The following is a 27,073-nucleotide window of genomic DNA, read 5'->3' on the forward strand; positions in this document are numbered from 1 at the left end:
TCTGTTTTTGCTATTTATTTTGCGTTTCTGTTTTTGCAGTTGTTTTTGTGACTGTGTGGAACCCAGTTCAGCTACTGATGGATTGATTGTGTGGCTGCAGTACATTGTTTATTGCTTTCATTTTATGGAACAATGGTCTCGTTAGTAAAATTCATGTTAAATTGCTGATTTAGGGGTTGTTTTTTAAAGTCTGGAACGGATTAAACCATTTTGCATTACTTTCTATGGGAAAGCATGCCTTGGTTTTGGAAAGCTTTGGTTTTGGTACGGATTAAGTTCGAAAACCAAGGTACCACAAGTGGTTCCCGATTCAGAGCTGCAGCCTCTGGGCTCTCTCTCCCAGGAGGCGTAGGAGGCGCGAGGGATTCCCTGGGCGCGTGGGCGGGGTCGAAGGCGCCAGGGGGAGGTCCTTCCCCCCTCCTCCTGAATAATGCAGCAGGGGCCGGGGGTTTAATAGCGCCCCAGGGGAGGGGCTTGGGGCGCATTTGCTGGTGCCGAAGCGGAGAGCGCAGCGCCCCCGGAGTCCGCCCCGTCGAGTCCTCTTCCTTCCATCTACCTAGCCGCCCGCTCCGCGCCACTCTCCGTGCAGCCAGGATGTCTCGGCCACTGTCCGACCACGAGAAGCGCAAGCAGATCAGCGTGCGGGGCTTGGCGGGCGTGGAGAACGTGACGGACCTGAAGAAGAACTTCAACCGGCACCTGCACTTCACGCTCGTCAAGGACCGCAACGTCGCCACCCCGCGCGACTACTACTTCGCCCTCGCCCACACCGTCCGCGACCACCTCGTCGGGCGATGGATCCGCACCCAGCAGTACTACTACGAGAAGGACCCCAAGGTGGGAGAGCCCGTCCGGGAAGGAGGAGGAGGAGGAGATCAAAGGAGCGCGGGAGGGGGGGGGGAGAGGTCCGGAGGGGGGAGGGTATTGTGGCCCCCACGAGGTAGGACCCTGGCCCCATAGGAGCCCCCCAAAATATTTGAGTCCCCCCACAATGGGTATTGACATTCAAATAGTATGGGTGAGCTCCGGCATGTGATCAATATACGGGGCGGTGCTTACTTGCCCCCCCCCCCAAAGTCGGCTGGGGGAGGCAGCAAGGAGTTTATTCCGTTCCTTCAGTGAGAAAAGACGGTGATCTGGGAGCAAGGATGGGGGGGACTTTTTTGGGGGGGGTGCTCCTTCAAGTACTGTCTGTGGAGCGTCTGCCTCCTGCCTGACCTTTCGCACTCCGTGCCTTCGACGAGCTGGTGTCAGCCTCCCCGCCCCCCCCCCGGTGTCTTATTCCGGACCCCCCCCCCCTGCCCTTTGCATGTTTGGGTTCCAGCAAGCTCCGGCCTCTCGCTCCCGGTGGCTCCAGGTGTCGAAGCTGCCCCTCCGGAGGGCGGGGCGACAGGGGAGGCGGGGTATCCAAGCCAGTCTTCGGTCGGGGGTATTAATAGCTGCTTAAGACGCTTCCCCGCCGCCTGCGGGAGAGAGAGGCCACCTGCTCCCATCCGCGGGTCGGGATGGAGGGCCAAAAAGCCCCAAGACGCCCACCTGAAGCTTGGAGGGCAAAACCCCTTCTGTTTGGGGGGGGGTCTGTTAGGGGGAGAACTTCTGCATGCCGAGCAGGTGTTCCACCCAAAGGTTTCAGCCCTTTGCAGGAAGAAAGTCCTCAGGTGGCAGGTGTGGGAAAGGAATACAACCCCCCTCTCCCATTTTCCATTCAGCAGTATTAAGAAGCATTGCTGCCTTCCGCCATCGTGGATAGCAGCCATCAACAGCCCCCCTCTCAATTAATATGTCTACTCCTCTGTTAAAGTCATCCATGTGGGTGGCCGCCTGCAGCAGGGAGTTCCATAGTTTATGTTCTGTGTGGGTCACTAAGCTGACCTGGCTTCAGGTTCAAAGACCAGGCAAAGCAGCCCCCCCCAACTTTCATTCCGCACACCCAGGTGCATTTGAACATCCAGGAGATCTGCCCCACCCACCCCAATTTCAGCTTTCCAGAGGCTGGAGTGGGGGTGGAGGTGGGGTCTCCAGGTATCTGCCTCCCTCTCTCTGCATCACAAAGGGATGGGCCCAGCCAGGGGAGGCAGCTCCTTCCCGTCCTCTTTAAATTTAGCCCAGCCTGACATTTGCTGTGAACTTTTGCCATTTAATTTCGGGATAGGCCTGTGTCAGCATGACCAGGGCTCTGGGGGAAGGACACCAGATACAGCTGACAGAAGCAGACCCAAGATGGGCCGGTCTCGGCTTGTGGAGCTTGGAAAGGTCAGCCGGCCAGTGGAGGAACAGCAGCAGCAGTGGTGGGCCTTGCGTTCTGGTTCTGGAGGGGTACCTGGCCGCAGGTTCCTTCTGCCAGAGGAAACACCTTTCCTTTGCGATGCCTCCTTGCCTGCTGCTCATTCCCAGTATCTCAAAAAGGGGCTTCGTTTGTGCTGGCAACCACACCAGTGCTGTGGCTGAGTCCCAGACTGTAGAATCAAAGAATGTGAGAGTCTGAAGGGGGGTCTGGGAGGTCATCCAGCCCAACCCCCACCTCAGCACAGGGTGCAAGCTGGACTTTGGCATCCCTGGTGGCTGGTTGCCCAGTTTCTGCTTAAGTACGGTAGCTCTAGCAAAGGAGAGGAAGGGAGAGGGAGCACTCACGACCCCCCTGAGGCAAGGTTGCCCCACTGGCCGAGAGCTCTTCCCTTTAGGAAAGTTCCCTTGATGTTTAGCCAAAATCTCCTCTTTCCCTGCAATCTCCACTCTTTGGTTCAAATCTGCTAGCTCCCCAAAGAAACCCAGATTGTGCTCCCCTCCCCCCATTTACAGAGAGGGGTTTAAGAATTAGAGACGTATGAAACAACAAACAATAGGAGTGCCTCTGAGAATGCTCAGAATGCCGCAGTCATTTCTGAGGACATGGATTCATCTGGAGTGAGAAATGCCAAGGGGGCTCGATCCCAACCAGAGCTCACCAGGTGACCTGCTCTGGACTCCGGCTCTGCTCGTTCCAGCTGTGTGGAGGAGGCTGGATCTCATCTGCCACTGGTGGGATGTCATCCTCATGGAGCCAGGATGATGCCACTGCTGCAGTAAATTTACTTTAAGTTGAGGACCAGAGTGGTCAAAGGACAGGAGGGATTTTGCTCCAAACCTCTACTCCAGGGGTGAGCAAACTTTTCCAGCAGGGGGCTGGTCCACTGTCCCTCAGACCTATATTTTGAAGAGAGAAAAAATGAACAAATTCCTATGCCCCACAAATAACCCAGAGATGCATTTTAAATAAAAGCACACATTCTACTCATGTAAAAACACGCTGATTCCTGGACTGTCCCCAGGCCAGATTGAGAAGGCGATTGGGCTGGATCTGGCCCCCGGGCCTTAGGTTGCCTACCCATGCTCTATTCAGTCACTCTGCCCACTGGGCAACCTTAGTCTCTCTTTTAGCCTAATCTCCCTCATAGGGTTGTTGTGAAGATAAATTGAGGGAGAACCCTGCAAACTGCTTTAAGCTCAATGGAGAAAAGGCAGAATATAAATTATTATTAGTAGTAGTATTAGTAGCAGCAGCAGCAGTAGTAGTAGTAGTAGGGAGCCTGCAACAAAATATTGCAGTGTGGCATGTGCTGCAATTCAGGGTTCCAGCCGATCAGCTCTGCCATCTTCCGGCACATTCTCTTTCCTTCCTTTGAGTCCCCCCCCCTGCAATAGCATTCTGATTATATTGTGCACAGTTCTTATTTGGCTGTGGTTATGTTTGTTTCTTTGTTTTTGCAGAGTGGGGTCTCTAATAAATGTTTTCTGTACTTCTGCAAACTCTGCATTTCCCCAACCCTGCAGATACTTCCTTAGTTTGGATGGTCCATACGCAGAGAAATCAAGCTAGCTAATAGTATCTGCCTATGCATTCAAGCAAAGCAGGGCTGAACTCACTGGAGGAATGGTACGCTGTAGATCACATGTATAAATAAATAAATAAATAAGTTCTGCTAATGGTTAGTAAGTCGTGGTAGTAAACCTGGGCACCAACAAAGGTTCCTTAGATGGAGCTTCTTCTTGAGGGGGTGAGTATTTTGCAAGCACTCAGCTGGAGAATGCCAAGAGTTCGGCTGGTGCAGGATGTCCTATCCCAGGCATTGACCACACTGGGAATCCAGCTGTTCAGAAATGTTTCTGGTCGCACATTTAGTGCGGGGAAATGATCTGCAATGAGCACTTTAAGTGGAGCGACAGAATATGTGTAGGAGTAGGAAAGCAGAGTGCTTCTGGGCATGTACAGAGTGCCTCCCCCCCCCCCGACAGCACCATCTAGCGAATATTTGCTCAGAAGCAAAGTCCTTCTGCGTTCATTCCTCAACCCGGGCTTACGTGCTAAGCGCATGTGCCTAGGGCTGCAGCCTGAGTAACTCTACCCAATTCCCAAAATATCCAGGAATCGAGATTAGGATAGCATTGCAAATAAACTCACATTTACTAGCATTGCCTGCCGCCGGCCTGTGTCAGCCAGCCATTGAGAAACAAACTAACACTATTTTCGCCCCCAAAGAAAATGTGCCCTAAAACAGAACAAACTTTTGTAAAGTTTTGCTTCCTGTTCTATCTCTATCTCTATCTCTATCTCTATCTCTATCTCTATCTCTATCTATCTCACATTGCTTTTTGAATATCTCAGAGGCATTCCTTACTGGACACAGGCTGATCCAGATGAGCAGATGCTGGGCTTATCAGGAGGTGGGATCTGCTTGCCAAATTGAATCCCCTCTAACAATGCTGACCCAATACTACATAAAGATAATATATCGATGTGGTGTTTTCTAAAATTTCAGAGAGCTTTGCTTACATTATCTCCATGCTTATAACACCCTTTCCCAGTCCGCCCCTGTGGTTCCCCTGCATGTGGGCTGAACCCAGCCTTGGCTGGTTGGCCCCCCAAGTACCATGTGGCCGAGTGTCCTACCTCACAGAGGACAGTCCTCTTCCAAGTTCTGTTTAAATCTAAAAGAACTGCAAGAAAGGCGAGCAGCTGGGCAGAAAGTGGGTGGAAGCCTTGAACCCAGTGTAGCCTAGTGGTTAGAATGTCTGATTGGGACCTGGAGGACCAAGGCTCAAATCCCCACTCAGCCATGAAGTAATAAAAATAATAATAATACCCCACCCCAGCCACTCTGGGCGGCTTCCAACAAAATATTAAAATACAGTAATCCATCAAATATTAAAAGCTTCCCTAAACAGGGCTGCCTTCAGATGTCTTGTGAAAGTCTGGTACTGTAGTTGTTTATTTCTTTGACATCTAGTGGGAGGGAGTTCCACAGGGCGGACGCCACTACCGAGAAGGCCCTCTGCCTGAAGCTCTGTGGGGAGTGACCTTGAGCTCAGTCACTGCTTCTCAGTCTAGCCTACCTTACAGGGTTGTTGTTGTGGGAGTTAAATGAGAAGACAAAGAACCATGTAAGTCACCTTGAGCTCTTCCTGAAAAATAGTGGGATAGAAATGCAATCAGGGCTTTTTCCCCCCAGCCAGAACTCAGTTCCGGCACCTCTCAGGTGGCTGCCATTTCCATTATAAGTGGGGTGTTCATAGTGAGTTCCAGTACCCCACCTCCTCCTCATTATTAAAATAGCACTGAATGCAATATAAAGAGCAGTCGAGCAGGCACATAGGCTGGCCGGTCTGTCGTTGGTGTGATGCATTACTTTTCTATGTAACTTATAATATTTCTAAATTTGCACCTATAACATCTAAAAAGAGATGTTGCCTTTATCTCCCTTTTTGCAATGCAGAGGTGGCCACACAGCTACCGCCTAAGTTCCTGGTAGAATAGAGGGGAACTGTCAGGAGAGGGACCTGTAGCCCCTGCTTGGCAGGCGGGCAGAAAGGGCCACGCTTGATCCCTGGCATCTCCAGGGGTGAGTAGATAAAAGGTCTGTGTGTCACCCCTGGAGGCCGAGGTGGACAAGCTGCCTGTTCTGATACAAGGCAGCTTCCTGTGCTCCCAGGAGGGACCACTGGCACACAGCAGAGGCTGGGTTCAGCCCCTGGGTAGGGCTGGAAAAGACTTCTTTTTGTAAGGCTGGAGAGCTGCTGCAAGTTTGTGTAGACCAGAGGTAAGCAATGTGGTACCTCTCATCAGCCCCTGCAGGCAGCACAGCCAATGGCCAGGGGTGATGGAAGCAGCGGCAGACTTGGGTCTTTCAAATTCCCGCAGCACCCTGTGCAAGGCCAAAATTTGGTCCCTCCAACCTCTCGCCTTTCGTTCTGCTCAATTCACTATGTTGTAGCTGCGGCGCCCCCTAGGCTCAGTGTCCAGTGTAAAAGTACTGGTCACACTGCCCTAAATCCGCCTCTGATGGGGGCTGTAGTCCAATAACACCTGGAGGTTATATGGGTCAATAGCATGACTCACTGTGTCCCTCTGTAAATCAGCCTTTTATCCAAAACTGCGAGGACTGGAGCCTCCTTTTTTTTTAGCTAGATCAGCCAATAGCCTGATTTGGTATAAGGCAGTTTAATAGGGGCTGTGTGGCTCACATCTGCTGCTTTCAGCCAGTAGCTCAGCAGGCTTTATATACCGTATTTTTCGCTCTATAAGATGCACCAGACCACAAAACGCACCTAGTTTTTGGAGGAGGAAAACAAGGAAAAAAATATTCTGAATCTCAAAAGCCAGAACAGCAAGAGGGATCGCTGTGCAGTGAAAGCAGCAATCCCTCTTGCTGTTCTGGCTTCTGGGATAGCTGCGCAGCCTGCATTCGCTCCATAAGATGCACACACATTTCCCCTTACTTTTTAGGAGGGAAAAAGTGAGTCTTATAGAGCAAAAAATACAGTATTACAAATTCCAAATCATGAAACAGAAATGCAAATTGTGAAATAAGGCTGCAGTTCTAGACATACTTACCTGGGATTAGCTGTGTTGATCACACTGAGTCTTTATTTCGGAGCCGACATGTGTGGAATGATACAGTCAATCTGGTATTGATGAGCTATAAAACAAATGGGCCATATCCGCTGAAGAAGAGGGCTCGTCATTATGCCAATAATGATGCCCCCTGCACCCCATCCATGACTTGCTTTCTCCACTGGCAGGTGGACCAGCTGCACCCATGTAGCATTCTGCTGGTGCATCAGGGAGTTCTACCAGTGTTTAGTTCATGCCAGGGGCATGTCTCGAGTGCCCCCAAAGCAGTGGGGCTTTTCTCCTGCTCCCCAGAGCCCCTCAGCCAGTAGGGAGCGGGAGCCTGCCTCCAGTCTTGACCACTCAGACCCTCAAGGAATTTGCTTCTTCCCTCCTGCGTGGCAAAGTCTCGCTGCCATGAATGAGGCACAGTAAATTGAGCAATCGTGGTTTAGGCTTTAGTTCGCAACAGCCCCTCTGGAAAAGTAGGGCATGTTTGTTATGCCTTGGTGAAATAAGATACAAGAAAATGGTCACCCGGATACGTTACTGGGGATGATGTAAACTATTATGGAATTATTATATATGTCCAATTATATACAGTGGTACCTCAGGTTACAGACGTTTCAGGTTACAGATGCTTCAGGTGACAGACTCCGCTAACCCAGAAATAGTACCTTGGGTTAAGAACTTTGCTTCAGGATGAGAACAGAACCTCAGGTTAAGAACAGTTTCAGGTTAAGAAAGGACCTCCAGAACGAATTAAGTTATTAACCTGAGGTACCACTGTATCTATTTTTTCCTATGAATATTCCTTCCCACCTGTCAATCTGCCAGCCACCTTTTTCCGCTACTAAGCTCTAGTTTAGTATAATACTTATTTCAAAAAGAGTTAAAAGTATTGTTCTCAGTGTCATATTTATATCTGCGGAACTAAAGAAAATCTATTGTGTTTCGAAACAACAACAGTCAAAGGTGACCAAGGCGCAACATCTTGTTCAATAAAAGCAACGCAATGGTGATAAGAACGACAATCCAAATCTAATCCTCTCCGTGGGAGACGGCAGCGCACAGTTTCTTCCCGTAAACACAGCACAAGCTCACAGGTCCATCTTTGCTCCTCTCTAACTCCTCCTCAATCTTCTTCCTCCTGCAGCGCATCTATTACCTGTCTCTGGAGTTCTACATGGGGCGCACTTTGCAGAACACCATGGTCAACCTGGCCTTGCAGAATGCCTGCGATGAAGCTACCTACCAGGTTCGGGGACTGGGGTGTGTGTGTGGATAAGGTGGTTGGTGGTGATGGGCCAAGGAGGCGTGGGAGGTTCCTGGGGCTGGGGGCTTCCCCCCACCCCCACCTGAGCTAATTCAACCCCCTCTCCCCTCCGCACCCTCCTTTTGTCCAACAGCTCGGCCTGGACATGGAAGAGCTGCAGGAGATCGAGGAAGATGCTGGCCTGGGTAACGGAGGGCTCGGGCGCCTGGCAGGTGAGCCGCCAGAGGAGGGGCTGCCACTCGGTGGCTGAGTCCCTGGTTTGCAAGCACCTCTTTCTCCCTGGCAGCATCTCCCGGTGGGGCTAGGATGACTGTGGCTTTCCTGTTGCTGCCAAGGATCTGGGTAGCGCACTCGTGTGTTGATGGTCTTCCTCCTCCTCCCAACACAGCTGTCTCATGGAATCATAGAATGTGAAGGGACCCCTGGAGGCTTCTATCCCAACCTCTGCAGGGCAGGAATCAGAGTTAAGGAACCCCTGACAGTGAAGGGGAGTCCACCAGCTCCTGATGGAGTCCGTCCCACTGTCAAACAGCTCTTACTTCCAGAAAGTTCTTCCTAATGTTTAGTAGGGATTTCCTTCCTTGTCACAAGAGTCCACTGATTCAGGTCCTCCCCTCCAGAGCAGCAGAAAACAAGCTTGCTCCTTTTCCCTTGCGTTTGCCAAATTGATGTTTTTTGCCATTTTAAATAATAATAATTTTTTATTTCAGAAAACCGGGCTCAGGGCGGCTAACAACAAATTTAAAACACTTAATTGATGCAACAAAAAACAGCATAAAACACAGTATAAAATGCTGGTGTCATGACACCAGCAAAATTGGCAAAAATGTATAAAACCTGTAACAAATGCTGGAGGTGTAAGGAGAAGGAGGGTATGTTCATACATATGTGGTGGGACTGTAAAAAAGTAAGGGGGTTCTGGGAAACTATATACAACGAACTAAAGAAAATACTAAAATACAGTTTTGCTAAAAAACCAGAAACCTTCCTTCTGGGCATAACAAGAACGGATATAAGTAGGAGAGATCTCAAACTGTTTCAATATGCTATTGTTGCAGCAAGGACACTGCTAGCACAAAGGTGGAAACAAGAAATGGTTCCGACCTTAGAGGAATGGAGATCAAAACTAATAGATTACGCAGAGTTAGACAAACTAACGGGGAAAATTAGATACAAAAAGGACCAGAATTTTATTGAGGACTGGGGGAAATTTACAGAGTATTTGGAAAGTATATGTGAGGATAGTACAACGCTAGCGTGCTTTAAAGAGGCTTTGTGAAAGTAGAAGGAGTATTGTCAAAAGGCAAGCAAAGATAGAAACATAATACCTAATGGCAATATAAAATTAAGGAATGTGAAGAGAAGATTGGAAATACGAAAGATTGTCAGAAAGGTTGGGAGAGGTCCAAGTAAGGCTAAATATGTGATATATAAATGGATTTGTTTATTGCTTTTTATGGAAAACTTTAATAAAAATTTATATAAATAAAAAAAAAACACAGTATAAAATGTGAATAACAATAAATTCAGAATTCAAAAATCAATTTAGGGGGAAAATCCATCCAATAAACATTAGATGATCACCAGGGCTGGCTGGCTAAATTAGTCCTATGCTGACATATCCTGTAATGGTATTTCCAATGCTCTGTATTTGGACACTTTTAATGTTTGCTGTAAGCTGCTATAGGCCCAGCAGCCCGTTGTGGGGAAGTGGCATATATTTGAACTCAACCAATCCATCCATTCCCGTGGAAGCCCTAGAGGAATGCAGCCCAAGCCCCCTTTGGCTCCGCTAACCCTTTCCTTTCCTTCTCCAACTAGCCTGCTTCCTGGACTCCATGGCCACCCTTGGCCTGGCAGCCTATGGCTATGGCATCCGCTATGAGTTCGGGATCTTCAACCAGAAGATCTGTGGGGGCTGGCAGGTGGAGGAGGCTGACGACTGGCTGCGCTACGGGAACCCCTGGGAGAAGGCCCGCCCAGAGTACATGATCCCCGTGCACTTCTACGGCCGCGTCCAGCATGACCACGATGGCGTTAAATGGGTAGACACCCAGGTCAGTAGGAATGAGAGGAGGGTACCGGAAGGCGGGGGTAGATTTGCTTTGTATTCTTGTGTTCTTATATGGCTTAACCCTCCTGTGACCTTCGGATGATGGGTGGCATAGAAATGTAATCAACAATGATAATAAGGATTCTACCTCCCTGGTCCAAATATGGGGTGTGTGTGCTCAGATGTGCACAGATGCACCCTGTTGTGGCTTGCAGGGGCCAGAAATGGTGCTGAGCTCATAGCTGGGGGGGCAAGGCTCATTTCGGTCCTTGGCAAGGAGCTGAATTGGCGCCTCTGAAGCCTGGAGAGACCATGGACCAAAAACTCAATAGGTTTGCTTTTTGTTGCGTTTCGCACTCTGCCAGTGACTTCCTCCACGGTCATCAGGGTTGGGTCTGCTCTGCTCTCTTCCTCCACTTCCTCCTCCATCGGTCTGCCTGCCTTCTTGCCTCCCTCCTTCGTTTCCCTTCTGCCTCCTTCCTTGCGTCCCCCCCCCTCCTGCAACTCTTGCCTCCTGCTCTTTCTTCCCTCCAAGCTCTGCTGGTGCTCTGCCCACACTTTAAATAGCACCACCAGCCAACTGGGGAGGGGGCTCTCCAGGGCTGCTCTGACGGCCCACACCAGCGGCCAGATTCCTGTGCCCAGAGCAGCCTGGGCAGTGTGCAGCCGAGTGGGTGAGCTCCTGGTCACTTCGAGCCAGAGTGGAGAGGTGCAATTTTTGTACGCGCCCCTTAGGCCTGTGCCCTTGGCAGTGGCCAACCAAGGCAACCTCGAGGTCCGCCCTCCCTGCTCCTAGGCCCTCCTAGTCTCTTGCAGGAGTGGGGGTCTTGCTGCTGTGCCCCTCTTCATCCCAGGCAGCCTGACCAGGATTGCTGTCTGCTGGTGGGTGCTCAGCAGGCAGCCCCAAGGCCAGTTCAGAACCCTCCCCCTTGCCTTGCAGGTGGTCCTTGCCCTCCCCTACGACACCCCCGTCCCTGGCTATCGCAACAACGTCGTCAACACCATGCGGCTGTGGTCTGCTCGGGCGCCCAACGAGTTCAACCTGAAGGACTGTAAGTGGATTAATAATAATCATAATCATAATCATAATAATAAATTATTATTTATACCCCGCCCATCTGGCTGAGTTTCTCCAGCCACTCTGGGCGGCTCCCAATCAAGTGTTAAAAACAGTACAGCGTTAAATATTAAAAACTTCCCTGAACAGGGCTGCTTTCAGATGTCTTTTAAAGAAAGGATAGCTGCTTATTTCCTTCACAAATGAAAGGAGGGTGTTCCACAGGGTGGGCGCCACTACCGAGAAGGCCTTGTGTGGCTCAGCAGGCAGAGCGTTTGCTTGGCATGCGGAAGGTTCCCTGGGTTCAGTCCCCACTGGCGTCTCCACATGGGACGGGGAACACCCCCTGCGTGAAACCCTAGAGTGCCGGGGCCTGTAAGTGTAGACAGTGGACTCAGTGTGGGGCAGCTTCCTGCCTTTCAGATCTGGAGAAAGTCAATAGAGAAAAGTTTTTCCTCTTCCTAACACTTTGGACATCCGAAGAAGCTGAATGTTGGATTCAGGACAGATAAAAGAAAGTCCTTCTCCATGCAGTGCATAGCTAAACTGTGGAACTCCCTGCCACAGGAAGCAGCGATGGCCACCAACTTGGGTGGCTTTAAAAGAGGACTGGACAAATTAATGGAGGAGAAGCCTATCGATGCCTGCTAGACAGGAAGCTCCTTCTTCGCTCATTCCATATGTCTGTCTCTCAGTGTGTGTTTGGCTACTGACAAGAACTCTGCAGCGTTTGTGGGTGCAGGACATCCTTAGAGGTTTCCTTGCACCTCACTTAGGGGAGGGACCATCATCGCTCAGTGGCAGAGCACCTGCTTGGCATGCAGAACCTCTGCTGGCATCTCTCCGCTTAAGAAAAGAACCAGGTGTCAGCAGGTAATGGGAAAGGCCCCCCTTTTTGCTGCCCGAGACCACCCTGGAGAACCCAGGCGCCATGCTCTGGGCTGGGTGACCTGCTCTAAGGTGGCTTCCCATCTCTTAGTGAGCTTACCTGCTTGGCATGCAGAAGGTCCTAGGTTCAGTTCCCACCACCAGGTCAGGCTGGGAAAGCCCCTGCTGGTTAGCGCAGGCAGCACTGAGCTGGCTAGAGAAACAGGCTGACTTATAACCATAGAACTATGGAGTTGGAAGGGACACAGGTGGTCATCTAGTCCAGCCCCCTCCAAGGCAGCTTCTGTATAACTTTTGCCCCATTTGAATAGATTGCATCTCTCCCTTTCTCTCCCAGTTAATGTCGGTGGCTACATCCAGGCAGTGCTGGACAGAAACCTGGCTGAGAACATTTCCCGGGTCCTGTATCCCAACGACAACGTAAGTTCTGTAATTTCAGTTTCCTGATGTGTGAGGAAATGTTCCAGAAATTCAGAGAGTTGTGGGGAGACTAATGTAGAGGCTAGACTTGCATCTGATACCACACATGATGAGAGCAAGCATAAGAAAAAAAAAAGTCTGAGGAGGTTTCTGAGTCCTCTTCTCCTACCTATGCTGGCTGAAGGACCAAGCCCAGGTGCTCCCAGTTTGTGGTCTCCAGTATTCTCTGGGACGGCCCAGCATAAAAGTGGTGTGCCTCCCCCCAGGCGTTACTTTCCAGAGCAGCAGTGTGAGTGAGATGAGGGGGAGAAGGAGACAGGGACCAGCCCCACCACTGGACAGCATGGGGCAACTTCCCCAGGCAGCAGGCAGGGCAGCAGAACTCCCCCCTCTTGTTCTTGAGCCCCCAGCCAGTCTTCTCTTGTGCCACCTGGTGTCAGGAGCTGGAGTCAGGAGCAGGTGAACATTAAAAAACACTTGGTGTCAGTGAAGTTACCTCTTTATTCAAAGAAACCCAAACAGCGCAGGCCTCGTGATCACAGCAACCCTTCCCAGTTGCAAGGACTGAAGGACCCTGCCTCCCCACCACTCCCAGCACTCTGAGACTTATTCACCTTGTCTCTCTTCGCTCCGCCCTCTTCGTTTCTCTGGGAGGGGAGCTGGTTGCAGAAGAAGGGGGAGACTCCCTGGAATCTTTAGCAGCCTGCCTCTTGCCCCTCCTCCAGCTTTCTGTCCTGCCTCTGAGGCTGGATCTAGACACAGCAAAAAAATGTTTCAGGAAAACACATTGTAAACTTTATAGTGAGAAATCACATTGCTGAAAGACGGAATAAATGCATTGTGAAATGGTACACACTGGCAGTGGCGTAGCGTGGGGGGTGCAGGGGGGCTGGCCGCACTGGGCGCAACATCTGGGGGTTAGGGTTAGGGGGCGCAAATCCACGGGTTAGGTGGTGCAAATCCACGGGTTAGGGGGCAAATTACTTGCCTTGCCCCGGGTGCTGACAACCCACGCTACGCCACTGCACACTGGGAGCCTTACTTCCAAAGGTCTTTCTCTTTTCCACCTCTGTTGCTGCTGTTTTGGCTCTTGGTAGAGTGGGAGTGATTAGAACCCAGGACTCCTGGCTCCCAGTGGGATCCTGGGCAGCACCTGTCAATTTCTTGAGAGACGTGGACAAATTTCAGATTAGGGTTGCCATACATCCTCCTTTTCTAGGATACATCTCTTTTCCAGGTCTGGTTGCCATATGTCCCCTTTTCCCTGAACATTTGTCCTCTTTTTCAGGAGTAAAATCTGTCTGGGCAGATTTTTAAAATTCGGCAAAATGTCTATAGCCTACATCCAGTAGGGGTATTTAAATGAGAGTCATCATAGCATTCTGTAGTTAAAAGCAGAAGTCGGCAAATTTGTCCTCTTTTTTGCTCTTCAAAATATGGCAACTGAGTAGGTTGCGGGGCTGGGCAGTCATCTTGTGGTGTCTTAAAAACAAATGTGGCTTTTGCTCTTAAGTTGCCACAATGCTCATCTTTTTGCTTATGGGAATGGGGGAGGAGGACTCCCAGCCGTTACGCTTCCTTCCTCCCCTGCCTTCCTTGTGCTGACCTTTGGGTTCCCCTTGCCTCCATCCTCTGCAGTTCTTTGAGGGCAAGGAGCTGCGCCTGAAGCAGGAGTACTTTGTTGTGGCCGCCACGCTGCAAGACATCATCCGCCGCTTCAAGTCCTCCAAGTTTGGCAGCCGCGATCCCGTCCGCACCTCTTTCGACGCCTTCCCAGACAAGGTAGCGGGGCTGGTTTCTCTGACGGGGGCTTGGAGTGCAAGCTGGCCTGGTGTTTGGGGCCAGCGTTGTTGTCAGTCGCCTGCCAATGTCTCCTCCGTGCCTGTTGTTGCTTCTCTCTGTCCCTTGGGCTCAGCAGAAGTGGCAGCCGGTGACAAGGATCGGCAGCTGGCCTCCCTTGCTCCCTCGCCTGCCTGTTTTCACTCAGCAGTGTGCAGAGGCCAGAGAGAGAGCCAGGTTCATCTGGAAATGGGGGGCTCCTGGCAGTTACACTTCCTCCCTCCTGTGGGGACTCTGCAATGGGGTGGGAGCAGGGCTGGATTAACCATTAAAAGGTAAAGGGACCCCTGACCATTAGGTCCGGTCGTGGCTGACTCTGGGGTTGCGGCGCTCAACTCCCGCCGGAGTGGTACCTATTTATCTACTTACACTTTGACATGCTTTCGAACTGTTAGGTTGGCAGGAGCAGGGACCGAGCAACGGGAGCTCACACTGTCATGGGGATTCGAACCGCCGACCTTCTGATCGGCAAGACCGAGGCTCTGTGGTTTAACCCACAGCGCCACCCTTGGATTAACTGTCAAGGCAACATAATCATGTGCTTAGGGCACCAAGGGAAGGGAGCCACAGGGCGGCCTTGATTTCTCCAGTCTGACCTCTCTACCTGATTCTCTTTCCTTGCCTCCTCCAGGTTGCTATTCAGCTCAACGACACCCACCCCTCTCTGGCCATCCCAGAACTCATGAGGGTTTTAGTGGACATTGAGAAGCTGGACTGGGACAAGGTGAGGAGCTGCTGGACTCTAAGCAACGGTCGGTGCCAGAGCAGGGTGGACGGATGCAGAAATCCTTCCCCACGGAGCTTATTTATGTAAATAATGCCTAGCCCGCCTTTTCATGAGGAGGCAGCTTATGACTATTTAAAACGACAATGAAGTCACAATCATAAAATGCATTTATATGACCCCAGCGCTAAATGAAACGAGACCCAACAGCCAAAGGAAACTCTGACAGCAGGAAGAGGAATGTTATGTTAATGTTCTTGTTTATTTATATGCTGCCTGTCAGGCCAAAACCCTCCCAGATACACACAAAAATACAATCATGCAAATGCAAATGCTACAAACGATGCAAATTCAAAACCTTTCAGCAGTATAAAAACCCAACACATCAGCGTTCCTGCTAAAAAGCCAAAGAACATTCCCTACAAAAATAAACATTCAGAGAATGCAAGAATATTTAAGAAGCATCTTCATCTTGTGAGGGTCCCAGGCAGGGGTCAGGCAAGGCAAGGGGGAAGCTGGTGGCTTGAGCACTCTCTTGCTCCAGCACCCATTCTCTAAAGGACCCCTGCGCTCGGCAAGTGAGGCTCGCAGGCAGGCAGAGAGAGGGATCCAGGCAGGTTTCCCATAGGAGGGATGCCCGGAGAATTGGCTCTTTCCACATAATCCCAGGACAGCTCCTTGGGGCTCCTTGCTGCTGCTCCGATGTGAGGGACAGGCTCTTTGGGGGTGCTCAAAGAGTGCCTCTGCTTACCCCTTCCAAAAACGAACCCTAGGATCCAACACAGACCCTTCCCCTTGGTAGCTTTGGCTGAAATGAAACCCTGGGAAAGGCTCAGGTCCTGCAATCCTACCAGGTGGGCAGAGAAATCGCAAAATCAAAAGCCTGATCAGGCCTGGGCCAGCAGGGCAGAAAGGGGTGTGGTGGGAGGGTGGCTTTACTTTGGGCTCCTTTCCCAACAGCCTGTCTAAAAAACATTGTTGGTAGTATCGGTATTGAAAGGGTATATTGGCCTGTGCCCATGTCCTCCTGTTCCAGGGGCATGTCAAGGAAACAGGAGGCAGTCCTGTTAGAAACAAGCTTTTAACCGGGTCTCCCTTTCACGGTTGTGCTCCTCCTCACCAGGGATACCCCAGGGGTTGCATTGTAGGGTGGGGTTCTCTTATCTGCTTTCTCCATCACTGTTTTCCAGTCCCTTTTGAAGACCCTGCAGAGCCATCATCAATCGATCAGGCAGCAGGATCCTCCTGAGCTGGTCCAGCTTGGCTCAAGGGCTGCTGCTGCTGCTTCTCTCTCTCAGTCTCTCTCCGTGTCCCTTCTAGGCCTGGGATGTCACAGTGCGAACTTGTGCCTATACCAACCACACCGTGCTGCCAGAGGCTCTGGAGCGTTGGCCTGTCCACCTCTTGGAGACCCTTCTGCCCCGCCACCTGGAGATCATTTATGAGATCAACCAGCGCTTCCTCGATGTGAGTTCCATAGCCCCGGGTGGGAGAGAAGGGAGGCCACTGGGGGCGGGTGGAGGGGGGTGAGGAGTTGGGAGGAGCCTTCCCAGCACCCAGTGGCGTAGCGTGGGTTGTCAGCACCCAGGGCAAGGCAAGTAATTTGCACCCCCAACCCGTGGATTTGCACCCCCTAACCCGTGGATTTGCGCCCCCTAACCCTAACCCCCAGATGTTGCGCCCGGTGCAGCCGGCCCCCCTGCACCCCCACGCTACGCCACTGCCAGCACCCTCCCCAGGACTGGATGAACTATTAAGCAAAATAAGCACGTGCTTAGGGCATTGACGAAGGAGGGCACTGCAGAAATTCCTCGTTGCCGGATTTTTAACATGAATGGCCACAAATTTGCTCATCTGAGCATTCACTTTCTCTGCTGAAGTATAGTAAAAAATCCCAACAGAACAACTATTGCAACAAAACAGGTTGGATGATGCCTTATCTCCACTATGTATAGAAGCAGATATGTGACGTAAGATTTATTTTTGAAGATTTGATCAAAGGTTTTGCAAATGGAAAAAATTATTATTTTCAAATATATAAAAGTGCAGGTACACAAACATTATTTTCCATCTTACTGTTGGGTTCCATTTCATTTTGAAAAATAAAAATTATATTTTGCTTGTTATTATTGTTCATATTTTGAAATAGGTATATATGGGGGCACCAAAATCTTTCAGGTGCGTAGGGCCTCTAAAGGTCTTAATCTGGCCCCGGCCCTTCATTTACCTCTGGGGAAGGAGCTCAAGGGCTGAGTGAGGAAGGCACCCCTCAGGACACTTCCAGTCAGTGCCTGAATTGTTGGGCAACAGAAAACTGGGGGGCACTGAATGAACACACTCCTATCCCCACTCTTTTTGCTAAATCATCTCTCTCTCCGGTCCCATTTTAAAAGCAAATTGGTGGGGGGGGGGGTTGGTTCCACTTCCTCGAATTCGGTGTTTCCCAAACTTGGGTCTCCAGCTGACTACAATTCCCATCATCCCTGACCACTGGTCCTGCTAGCTAGGGATGATGGGAGTTGTAGTCCAACAAAACAGCTGGAGACCCAAGTTTGGGAAACCCTGCTCTAATTCAAACCCTGGTTCTGTGCTTGAAATTTTGGGCTTGGAGCAGAGATGGCAGGGAGGGGGTGGGCCCTATAAATGGGAATGGGTGTTAACGTCTTCTTTGGGGCGCCCTTCTGTCCCTGCAGAAAGTCTATGCCAAGTTCCCCGGGGACCTCGACCGCATGCGCCGCATGTCTATGGTGGAGGAAGGCAGTGTCAAGCGCATCAACATGGCCCACCTCTGCATCGTGGGCTCCCATGCTGTCAATGGCGTGGCTCGCATCCACTCCGAGATCCTGAAGGCCACTGTGTAGGTACTCTGCCCCACGACAGGCAGGCTTCACCCCCCTTCCCTTTCCTGCCCTCTTCTGGTCCCATGACACATTGTTGGGTGTCTGGTATGAACATATGAAACTGCCAGAGTGTTGGTCCACCAAATTCCACAAGTGCCTCTAACTGTAGTTCTCCTCTTACTCCTCTTCCAGGTTTAAAGACTTCTATGAGTTTGAGCCACACAAATTCCAGAACAAAACCAACGGCATCACCCCCCGTCGCTGGCTGGTCTTGTGCAATCCAGGGCTGGCTGAAATCATTGCCGAGGTGAAGATGAGCAGGATGAGGCCCTCCCTGCTGGCTTTGCTATTTTCCCCATTTGGCCAAATGCAAAGTCTTGGAGGTTTCACTTGAAAAACAAAGAATTTTGGGCTGGTCGGCTCCCACATTTGATTCACTTGCCAAAATATGGACGTTTAGTCTCTTCAATGACATTTTAATGCAACATTCTCAGTTACAGTTGGATTAAGGCTGTGTGTGTGTGTGTAAAGGTGGAAGTATTGATTTTTTGAAATCTGTTGGATATAAAATGCCATTGTATTTCTTAACTACCCCTCCACTTGCCATTATAGAATCAAATTAATTTTTGCATCCATACCTTTGAGTTTGTGTGCTAGTTTTCTTCTGGCTTAAGGGACCCCTCCTCATGTGGAACCCCAAATCGCAGATCAGATGGCCAAACTGGGCCTGCCACTTCCTGGGGGGCTTGTGGTGAGTTTTCTCTTCCCATTTCCTCCTCCAGCGCATTGGAGAAGACTACATCTCCGACTTGGATCAGCTGAAGAAACTCCTGAACTTTGTGGAAGATGAAGGCTTCATCCGGGACGTGGCAAAAGTCAAACAAGTGAGGAATAAGGGGTCCATGGGCCAGGGCTGGGCTGGTGGCAGGAGTTTGTATTTCAATGTAAAATGCTGTATTGAGTCAATACAGGACGTAGTTCATCACATATTTACGTTTTGCTGATTCATATTCTCTCTCTCTCTCTTTTCTATTGCATTTTTTCTTTTCTGGTTGTGTGATTTTGCACTGCACTCCCCCAGCCCCCCAAAAGTATTTTTTTTCACACACACTGCGCACAAATGTACATTTGGAGGCAGTGCACAGAACTGTGGGCCTGGGAAAAAAGTGACGCTTTGGGGGGGGAGGGGAATTGCCCCGCAAAATCACATGAGATCATGTCAACCCAAATGGCCTTTTTGATTAAAAAAGATGGGATGTCCTGGTCCAGGATACTTGGGGGCTATGCAGTCCCCCCCATCCTGTTCTGTATTTAGTGCCCCCCGATAATGTGCCCCCCTCTTTGGCAGAAGAGAGTCGCTGGATAGGGGTTGGGGGGGATGTAATACAGTTTGAGAATCTGGAATCAAAAATCTTGCTCTATTAAGCAGCAATATCCCTTTTGTTAGTTATCAACTGATTTTACAACAGGATAAAACGGGTTGGGCCCTGTGGTGTTTCTCTTGCGTCTGCAGTTGTGTTTTTGGGAGTGTGCTCTGGGAAAACTCACACCCCTCTGCCTTCCCTCCCACATCAGGAGAACAAGCTGAAGTTTTCTGCCTACCTGGAGAAGGAGTACAAAGTGAAGATCAACCCCAACTCGCTCTTCGATATCCAGGTGAAGAGGATTCACGAGTACAAGAGGCAACTGCTCAACTGTCTCCACATCATCACTCTCTACAACCGTGAGTAGGGGGCTCGGGCTATTCTGACCCCCTTCCCCTGGGGGAAGTGGGGACACCCACCCACAAACTCCTAATTTCCACATTTTGGGACTGGTTGGGATTAGGGTTGGGAACTGGCAGCTCCACGTTGATTCTAGCCACCAGGGAGGGGGCTGAGATGAGTGGTCACCAGCCCCCTCCTCTCCTGGAAGGGCTGAGAAGGGGGGCGGTGCTGTAGAGAGAAGGAGAGGCAGGAGCAGTGCTATTTTTCTAGAAAAAGAGGTGCCGGAACTCACCACGAATGCCTCCCTCGTTCTCTTATACAGTTGTACCTTGGTTGTCGAACTTAATCCATTCCGGGAGTCTGTTCGACTCCTGGAACTGTTTGTAAACCAAGGCGCGGCTTCTTGTTGGCTGCAGGAGATTCCTGCACTCAATCGGAAGCTGCGGAAGCTGCGTCAGACATTTGGCTTCCCAAAAACGTTCGCAAACTGGAACACTCACTTCCAGGTTTGCGTCATTCGGGAGCCAAAACGTCTGAGTACCAAGGCGTTCGAGAACCAAGGTATGACTGTAATGGCAATGGCTGTCTGTGGACAAACGCCAGCTCCCTCGGTCTGAAAAGCAAGATGAGCGCCGCAAGCCCATAGTCACCTTTGACTGGACTTAACCATCCAGGAGTCCTTTCCCTTATTTTAATAATGTGCAGTGTTTTATTGTTTTAAACAATGCAGAAAGAATCAGCTGGATCAGGGGCTGATGAGCGCTTGCCCAAGGCATTTTGATGCCTGCACAATTTCATGTGCAGAAGTCGGCTCAGTGTTGTCTGGGAAGCACACACAAACACATACACACTGTCCTCCAACACTGCCTACAGCCAGTGGGTTCAGGTGAACTGGCTAGGAAGGCTTCCATCAGCGCTTTGGTGCCTATGAAGTTAATTAATGCTGTCATATTAATTAATGGGGGTTGTGGGGAGGCTGGTTTCCCCTCTCCCCCTTCTGTGGCCCTAGGCCTCTCCTTCCTCAAAGCTGGGATGGGGCAGCGCCAGAGAGAACCTCCCTTATCTCCTTTCTGCTGCCAAGCATTGGAGGGAGAGTTTGGGCACCTGGTGAAATCTGGTGTTGGGGCATTGCAGCTCCCTGAATCTGGGGCAGGAGGTCCCAGAGTGTCGCTGTTTGTTTCACCTTTTTCTCCTCCCTGCAGGGATCAAGAGGGAGCCAAACAAGCAATTTGTGCCACGGACGATCATGATTGGAGGCAAAGTGAGAGCCATGAGCGGTGCAGGGTGGGGGGTGACAAGTTCTGGGGGGGGGGGTTGTTGTATGGGTGCGGGTGGCAAGTCTGGAGAGGGGTGGGGCAGATAGGAAGGAAAGGGTTGGTTGGCGCCTTGTATGCCCCCTTCCTGCAACTCCTGCAGCCAAACTGGTGCCAAACATCTTGCTCTGCCTTCCTTTGGGCCACATCAGCGAGACCAAGAGGGGGGCCTTGTCGTCTGCAGACCCAGGACCTCCATACACCCTGCCCAGGCTTGCGCCCCAGGGAGGTCACTTTGGCATAGATAAGGCAGCGGTTTGACTTCACCCCCGGAGGCACACTCCATTGTCTCTCGAGGCAGATGGGTGGCAACAAGAAGTTTTGGCCCATTTCTCCCACCTGTTACGGTCATCTTAAATCTTCCCTTCCCCAAAGGCTGCCCCCGGCTACCACATGGCCAAGATGATCATCAAACTCATCACGTCCATTGGGGACATTGTCAATCACGACCCCGTCATCGGAGATCGGCTCAAGGTCATCTTCTTAGAGAACTACCGTGTCTCGCTGGCTGAAAAAGGTAACTCAGGGGCCAGGGTGGGCTTGCAGGATTCTGTCAGCTGACCAGCTTCACCCCACCTGGGCTCATCTGGGGGTTGGGATGTCATTATCCTTCGAAATTTGAGATGAAGGCTTCTGCCTGAATTGCGCACCAAGACGCATCACAATGCATATTTTGGAATGTGTTTAGAAATGCATTCATCAAGATTAAAAAAAATAATCAATATGTTTTGTGATAATATATTTTAGTACAATTTTTTTATTTTGTAAAACTTGTATGCTGCTTGATGGTTTTTTTAAAACCAACCAACCTCAAAGCGGTTTCAGATGAAAAAGGTTGAAATTATCAAAAAGAAAAATTAAAAGTCTTGAAAACTTTCAGAAAGTTAAAGTAACGAAACAGATTAAAATCTGCATTGACTTTCTAAAAAATTGAAAACAACCACCACCACACACACACACACACACACACACACAAAATTTGCAGATGGATGTGCAAACACAACGGGATGGAGTTCTTTAAGTGAACCCGTCTGTGATTGACATAGGCTGGAAAGGAGGAAGATCTCCCCATCTCTTGGGTGGGCTCCTCCTGTCCCTATGTGTGAAAACCTCTGGGCTCCCCACTGAGCCCCCCTCCTGCTTTCCCTGCAGTGGTCCCTGCCTCCGACCTCTCGGAACAGATCTCCACAGCGGGCACAGAGGCCTCTGGCACCGGGAACATGAAGTTCATGCTGAACGGGGCACTGACAATTGGCACCATGGATGGTGCCAACGTGGAGATGGCTGAGGAGGCTGGCGAGGAGAACTTCTTCATTTTCGGCATGCGGGTGGAGGACGTGGACGAGCTGGACAGGAAGGGGTGAGTGTGCCAGTGGGGGTTGCTCATTCTGGGCCCCATTGACCTTCCTTGGCTTCTTCTGCCCGCCCTTCTGTCCTTTGCTGCGATTTCAAAGTGCTCAAAGGGGTGTACCATGAAGGCAAGGAGGCAAAGGCCAGCCCTGTTGTTGGAGATTTAAATGCCTATATAGTTTCAGACCCATCTTAGTCCAGCTCCCCTCTTTCTCACAGCAACCCACTAGTTTCCGAGCACAATTCAAAGTGTTGGTGCTGACCTTTAAAGCCCTAAGCAGCCTTGGTCCTGTATACCTGAAGGAGCGTCTCCACCCCCATCGTTCAGCCTGGACACTGAGATCCAGCGCCGAGGGCCTTCTGGTGGTTCCCTCATTGCGAGGTTACAGGGAACCAGGCAGAGGTCCTTCTCGGTAGTGGCGCCCGTCCTGTGGAACGCCCTCCCTTCAGATGTGAAGGAAATAAGCAGCTATCTTCTCTTTAGAAGACATCTGAAGGCAGCCCTGTTTAGGGAAGTTTTTAAATATTTAATGCTGTATTGTTTTTAACACTTGATTGGGAGCCACCCAGAGCGGCTGGGGAAACTCAGCCAGATGGGCAGGGTATAAATAAATAAATAAATTGTTGTTGTTGTTGTTGTTCCTGGGAAGGCTATGTGGGAGATGAGCACAGTAGGCCTTTCCCGAGGTTGTTCATGAGTGAGCGGTCTTCAGGGCTAGACTGCCACTGGTGCTAGAGGTACCACAGCCATCACTGAAATCATTATCCTGACCTCAGAACATATGGAAGGCCTGGGAGGGTATGGATACTTACACACGCTCCGAGTTAAATTCTGCCCTTTCTCCTCGCCCCTGCCCCACAGCTACTGTGCGAAGGACTACTATGACCACATCCCTGAGCTGAAGCAAGTTATCGACCAGCTGAGCAGCGGCTTCTTTTCTCCCAAGCAGCCGGACCTCTTTAAGGACATTGTCAACATGCTCATGTATCACGACAGGTGAGACGGCTGGGCATTGGGGTGGGGGAGTGCTGCTGCCTTCTTGCCAGAACCCTCTGGAGGCCTCAACGCTGCCAAATTCTTCCTTTCCATCTCTTTTTGCGGTGCATCTGCTGTTCAAGGTGCATCTTGCCTTGTCCGCCCCCGCAAACAAATGAAATGAACCTGGCCTGGGCCCTGATCACAGGGCACCCTTCCCACCTTTTGAGGGAGGGCAGCTTCAGGACCAAACACACCCGATGCTCACTCAGGGATGGGCAAGATCTCAATCTCCCCTGCCCCTTCATGGGCCAGATTCAACAGGTGTGGACTTGTAAATTTGGAAGGGACCACGAGGGTCATCGAGTCCAACCCGCTACAGTACAGGAATATTTTTGCCCAACCTGGGACTCAAACCCATCACCCTGAGATTAAGAGCCTTGTGCTCAACCAACTGAGCTATCCTGGGAGGACCACCCACCTGCCAATCACCTGATGTAGCAATGAGGTCAGACTTCAAAGCAGTGGTGGTGTGGGAGGGGTTGCCAGGAGTCCTGGGTGCTCCTTTGAAGTCCGGCCAGCCAGCTGGCTTCCTGCAGGGACTGGCTGTGGGCTAAGAGTTGTGGGCTGTGTCTCTGCCTGCCCTACACCTGCCATTAGCTGTAACGTTTTGGGGGCAGGGGTGTGTGTGGAATAGCCAGAGGCTCCTCACTCCTGGGCTTAATGCTTAGAACCAAAGTCTGTGTTGGGTTGTTCTTTTGCCCATCTAGTCCAGCATCCTGTTTTGCCCAGTAACCCAGCAGATGCCCCCAAGCAGAACCCGAGTGCCACAGCCCCCTCTCCTCACTTGTGATGCCCAGCTGGCATCCAGGGGCCAGTGAATTTGTTTAATCTTATTTTTGCTCAATTCCACTGTGCCTTTTGGGGAAAACCTTTCACCTTTCGTTTTAATTGCAGGCATGGGTTGTGGCATGTGGGATGGGGATCCTTATTGGGACAAAGATTATCCTCCCCCCGTCCAAAAAAGTGGCTATGAAACCTTTTTTTCTAAGCTCATGTTGGGTAGGGGTGGAGTTTTGTTCCTGGCATGGCTGAGAAGAGAGAAGCTTCCTCTCCCTCTATTTTCTGGTCTGAATAACAGCCCCCCCCCCTACAATGCACCTATAGTTAATGAAAGAAAAGTGGAAAAACTCCCATCTCCCCCTGGTCTTCTGTTAGGGCCACTATTTGCCCAGCAGGTGGCAGCCTAAAATGGCACTGGCTGGCCGAGGGAGGTGGGAAAGAGCAATCCCATCCAAATCCGGTTCCTGAGCTGATGTTTCATCTCTCCCCGAACTGGCCCTCCAATGATTGTGGAAACTGTTCGTGGCTTGTTGTTGTTTCGTCGTTTAGCCGTGTCCAACTCTTTGTGACCCCATGGACCAGAGCATGCCAGGCACTCCTGTCTTCCACTGCCTCCCGCAGTTTAGTCCAAGTTCTCAAAGTTCATGGCTTACACTTTCCCAAATGTTGTGATAGCCTGTAGTTGTAACTCCTGGGACAGCTCAGTTGGTAGAGCCTTAGACTATTAATCTCAGGGTTGTGGGTTCGTGCCCCACCTTGAGCAAAAGAGTCCTGTGTTGCATCACAGATAGGCAACCCTTGTGAGCCCTTGCAGTTCTACAATTCTATGATTCCACAGGCTTTGCTGGGATTTGCTGGGTGCGGATTGTCAGCTTGCAGGTTGTACTGTGTGTGTGTGTGTGTGTGTGTGTGTGTGTGTGTGCAGAGGAGTTGTTTTGTGGCTGCTCCTGTTAACCTAGTGGCTGGGGGGCAGTGTGTGTGTGTGTGTGTGTGTGTGTGTGTGTGTGTGTGTGTATACACTTGCTCTTAGAGGCAAGAGGGCAGCAGGGACAGCACTGTAAATGACTATCGGACTTTGAAAAGCTGCTACCACTGGACCAAGTCCATCAATTATGTCGGATTAATTAAATGAAAGAGTTTTAACTGGATTTTGAATAAATGCACAACCCATCGCCACCGCTTTGAATTGCGTTGTTATGCTTCTCTCCCCTCCTTGTAGGTTCAAAGTCTTTGCCGATTACGAGTCCTACATCAAATGTCAAGAAAAGGTCAATGCTCTTTATAAGGTGAGGCAGTGCCCCCCACATGCGCAGTGGCGGTGGGATGGGGACGGCGTTGGTGAAAAAGGACCTTTGCCGTGTGCATATGTGTTTTCATAGATCAGTTGTTCATAGATCAGGTGTTCATAGATCAGGCCAGACATGTTGAATGACAGGGAAGCCAAGCAGTCTCCAGCAGACCTCAACCGTTGTTCTCTGACTGTCACCCCAGCCTGTTGCTTAGTATCTCCCTTGCATAACTCCTAACCCCAGTCCTAAAATCCTAACCTAAAACACTGGCGTTGTCTTTCAACTGACTCTCGGTAGAGGGAGGGAGTGTCATGCACTGGTTGGACACAAGAGGAATGGTGGGGGGAACCCCCAAGAGAAGAAGGCTCAGAGCCCAGGGAGTGGTGGTGGGACAGCAAGGAGAGGTCAGAGGGAGAAGACTGCAAAAAGGCAACAGGGTTTAGTGAGCAGGAAGAGTCTGTGGCAGAAAGTAGTCCAGAATTAGAGGCAGAAGCTGAAGCAGATGAGTGGGAGGAGGGAGGCCAAGCGGCGGAGATGATTAAATTCTAACACCTATTACACCCAGGGCTTTAGGGTGTCTCGCACCCACAAACTCATAACAGTACGAATCCCAACTTTAAAAGGAAATCCTCGTAGCTGAACCTTTGGCCGCAGGAGGCCCCTAGAGCTGGTCCTCTCCAATGGTTTGGGAACACGTTGGCAGGGGTGTCCAGGTGCCCACATTTCAGTGTGTGTGGGAGGCCCCCTTCTTCCCTCTCATGATTCGCTGCTTTGATCTCCATCCGCAGAACACCAAGGAGTGGACCAAGAAGGTGATCAGGAACATTGCTTGTTCCGGAAAGTTCTCCAGCGACCGCACCATCGCCCAGTACGCCCGTGAAATCTGGGGTGTTGAGCCTAGCCGCCAAAAGATCCCTGCCCCTGACGAGCCTCGGGAGTGAAGCCCCCCCCCTCATGTGCCATCAGCAACTTCAACGGGGCAGCTCAAAATCAATGGGTCCCCACCCCCCTTTTTCATCTGGCTCCAAATGTACAATCACTTTTTCTTGTAGGGGGAAGGAGGTCAAAGGAGGAGATTGTTTTTCTGTCTAGGTTCCCCCTCTCCCCATTTTAGAATCTGCCCCATAGGAGCTGTGGGCAGGCAATTCGGCCCAGTCCCCCTTCTCCCCCCCTTCCTGCCATGCTGTGCTATTTATTTTAAGGGGGGGGGTCCACACCTTGATTTTGCAACCCATCTCTGCTCTTGAAGCCCTCCTTTTGTTCAAAGGGTGAGGGGTGTCTATGGCTTCCCTGCTTTTTAAGGGGGCTTCTCTGTCCCATTTTGGGATAAAGGGATGTATTGCTGGGTAGGGAGGGAGGATTTTATCCCCTCACTTTTAAAGCAGCACTGTTTCGTCAAAATGGGGCAACGTGGCTCCTGGAGGGGAGAGGGTGCCATACCGGATGAAAATAATAATAAAGGTTTTAAAAACTACTGCCAACCGCAGGAATGTATTTTTACAGGGGGGGTGGGGCGGATACTTGTGCATTCCTGGAGCATCTTACTCTGAGCAGGGTGTAATGTGGAGTGGGACGGATCCCCACTGTTAAATCTTTCATTATTTTAAGATGCAGAACCACCAGGGTCACTCTAA

General features: G+C 50.7%; 1 protein-coding gene across 1 annotated transcript; it reads left to right on the top strand.

The window, feature by feature from the left end:
* The first annotated feature begins 469 nt into the window (after positions 1-469).
* PYGM (glycogen phosphorylase, muscle associated) lies at positions 470-26,665 on the top strand. The gene is made up of 19 exons (XM_081893001.1): positions 470-837; positions 8,022-8,123; positions 8,275-8,353; positions 9,963-10,198; positions 11,135-11,246; positions 12,477-12,559; positions 14,198-14,341; positions 15,030-15,122; positions 16,443-16,589; positions 17,816-17,979; positions 18,155-18,269; positions 18,745-18,846; positions 19,538-19,685; positions 20,871-20,929; positions 21,357-21,498; positions 22,134-22,341; positions 23,194-23,328; positions 25,370-25,436; positions 26,228-26,665. The coding sequence occupies exons 1-19, from the start codon at positions 595-597 to the stop codon at positions 26,378-26,380; spliced, it is 2,532 nt and encodes an 843-aa protein (XP_081749127.1). The 5' UTR covers positions 470-594; the 3' UTR covers positions 26,381-26,665.
* The last annotated feature ends 408 nt before the right edge of the window (positions 26,666-27,073 follow it).

Source organism: Podarcis melisellensis, assembly GCF_964234715.1.
Source record: "Podarcis melisellensis genome assembly, chromosome: 16".
NCBI lineage: Eukaryota > Metazoa > Chordata > Lepidosauria > Squamata > Lacertidae > Podarcis > Podarcis melisellensis.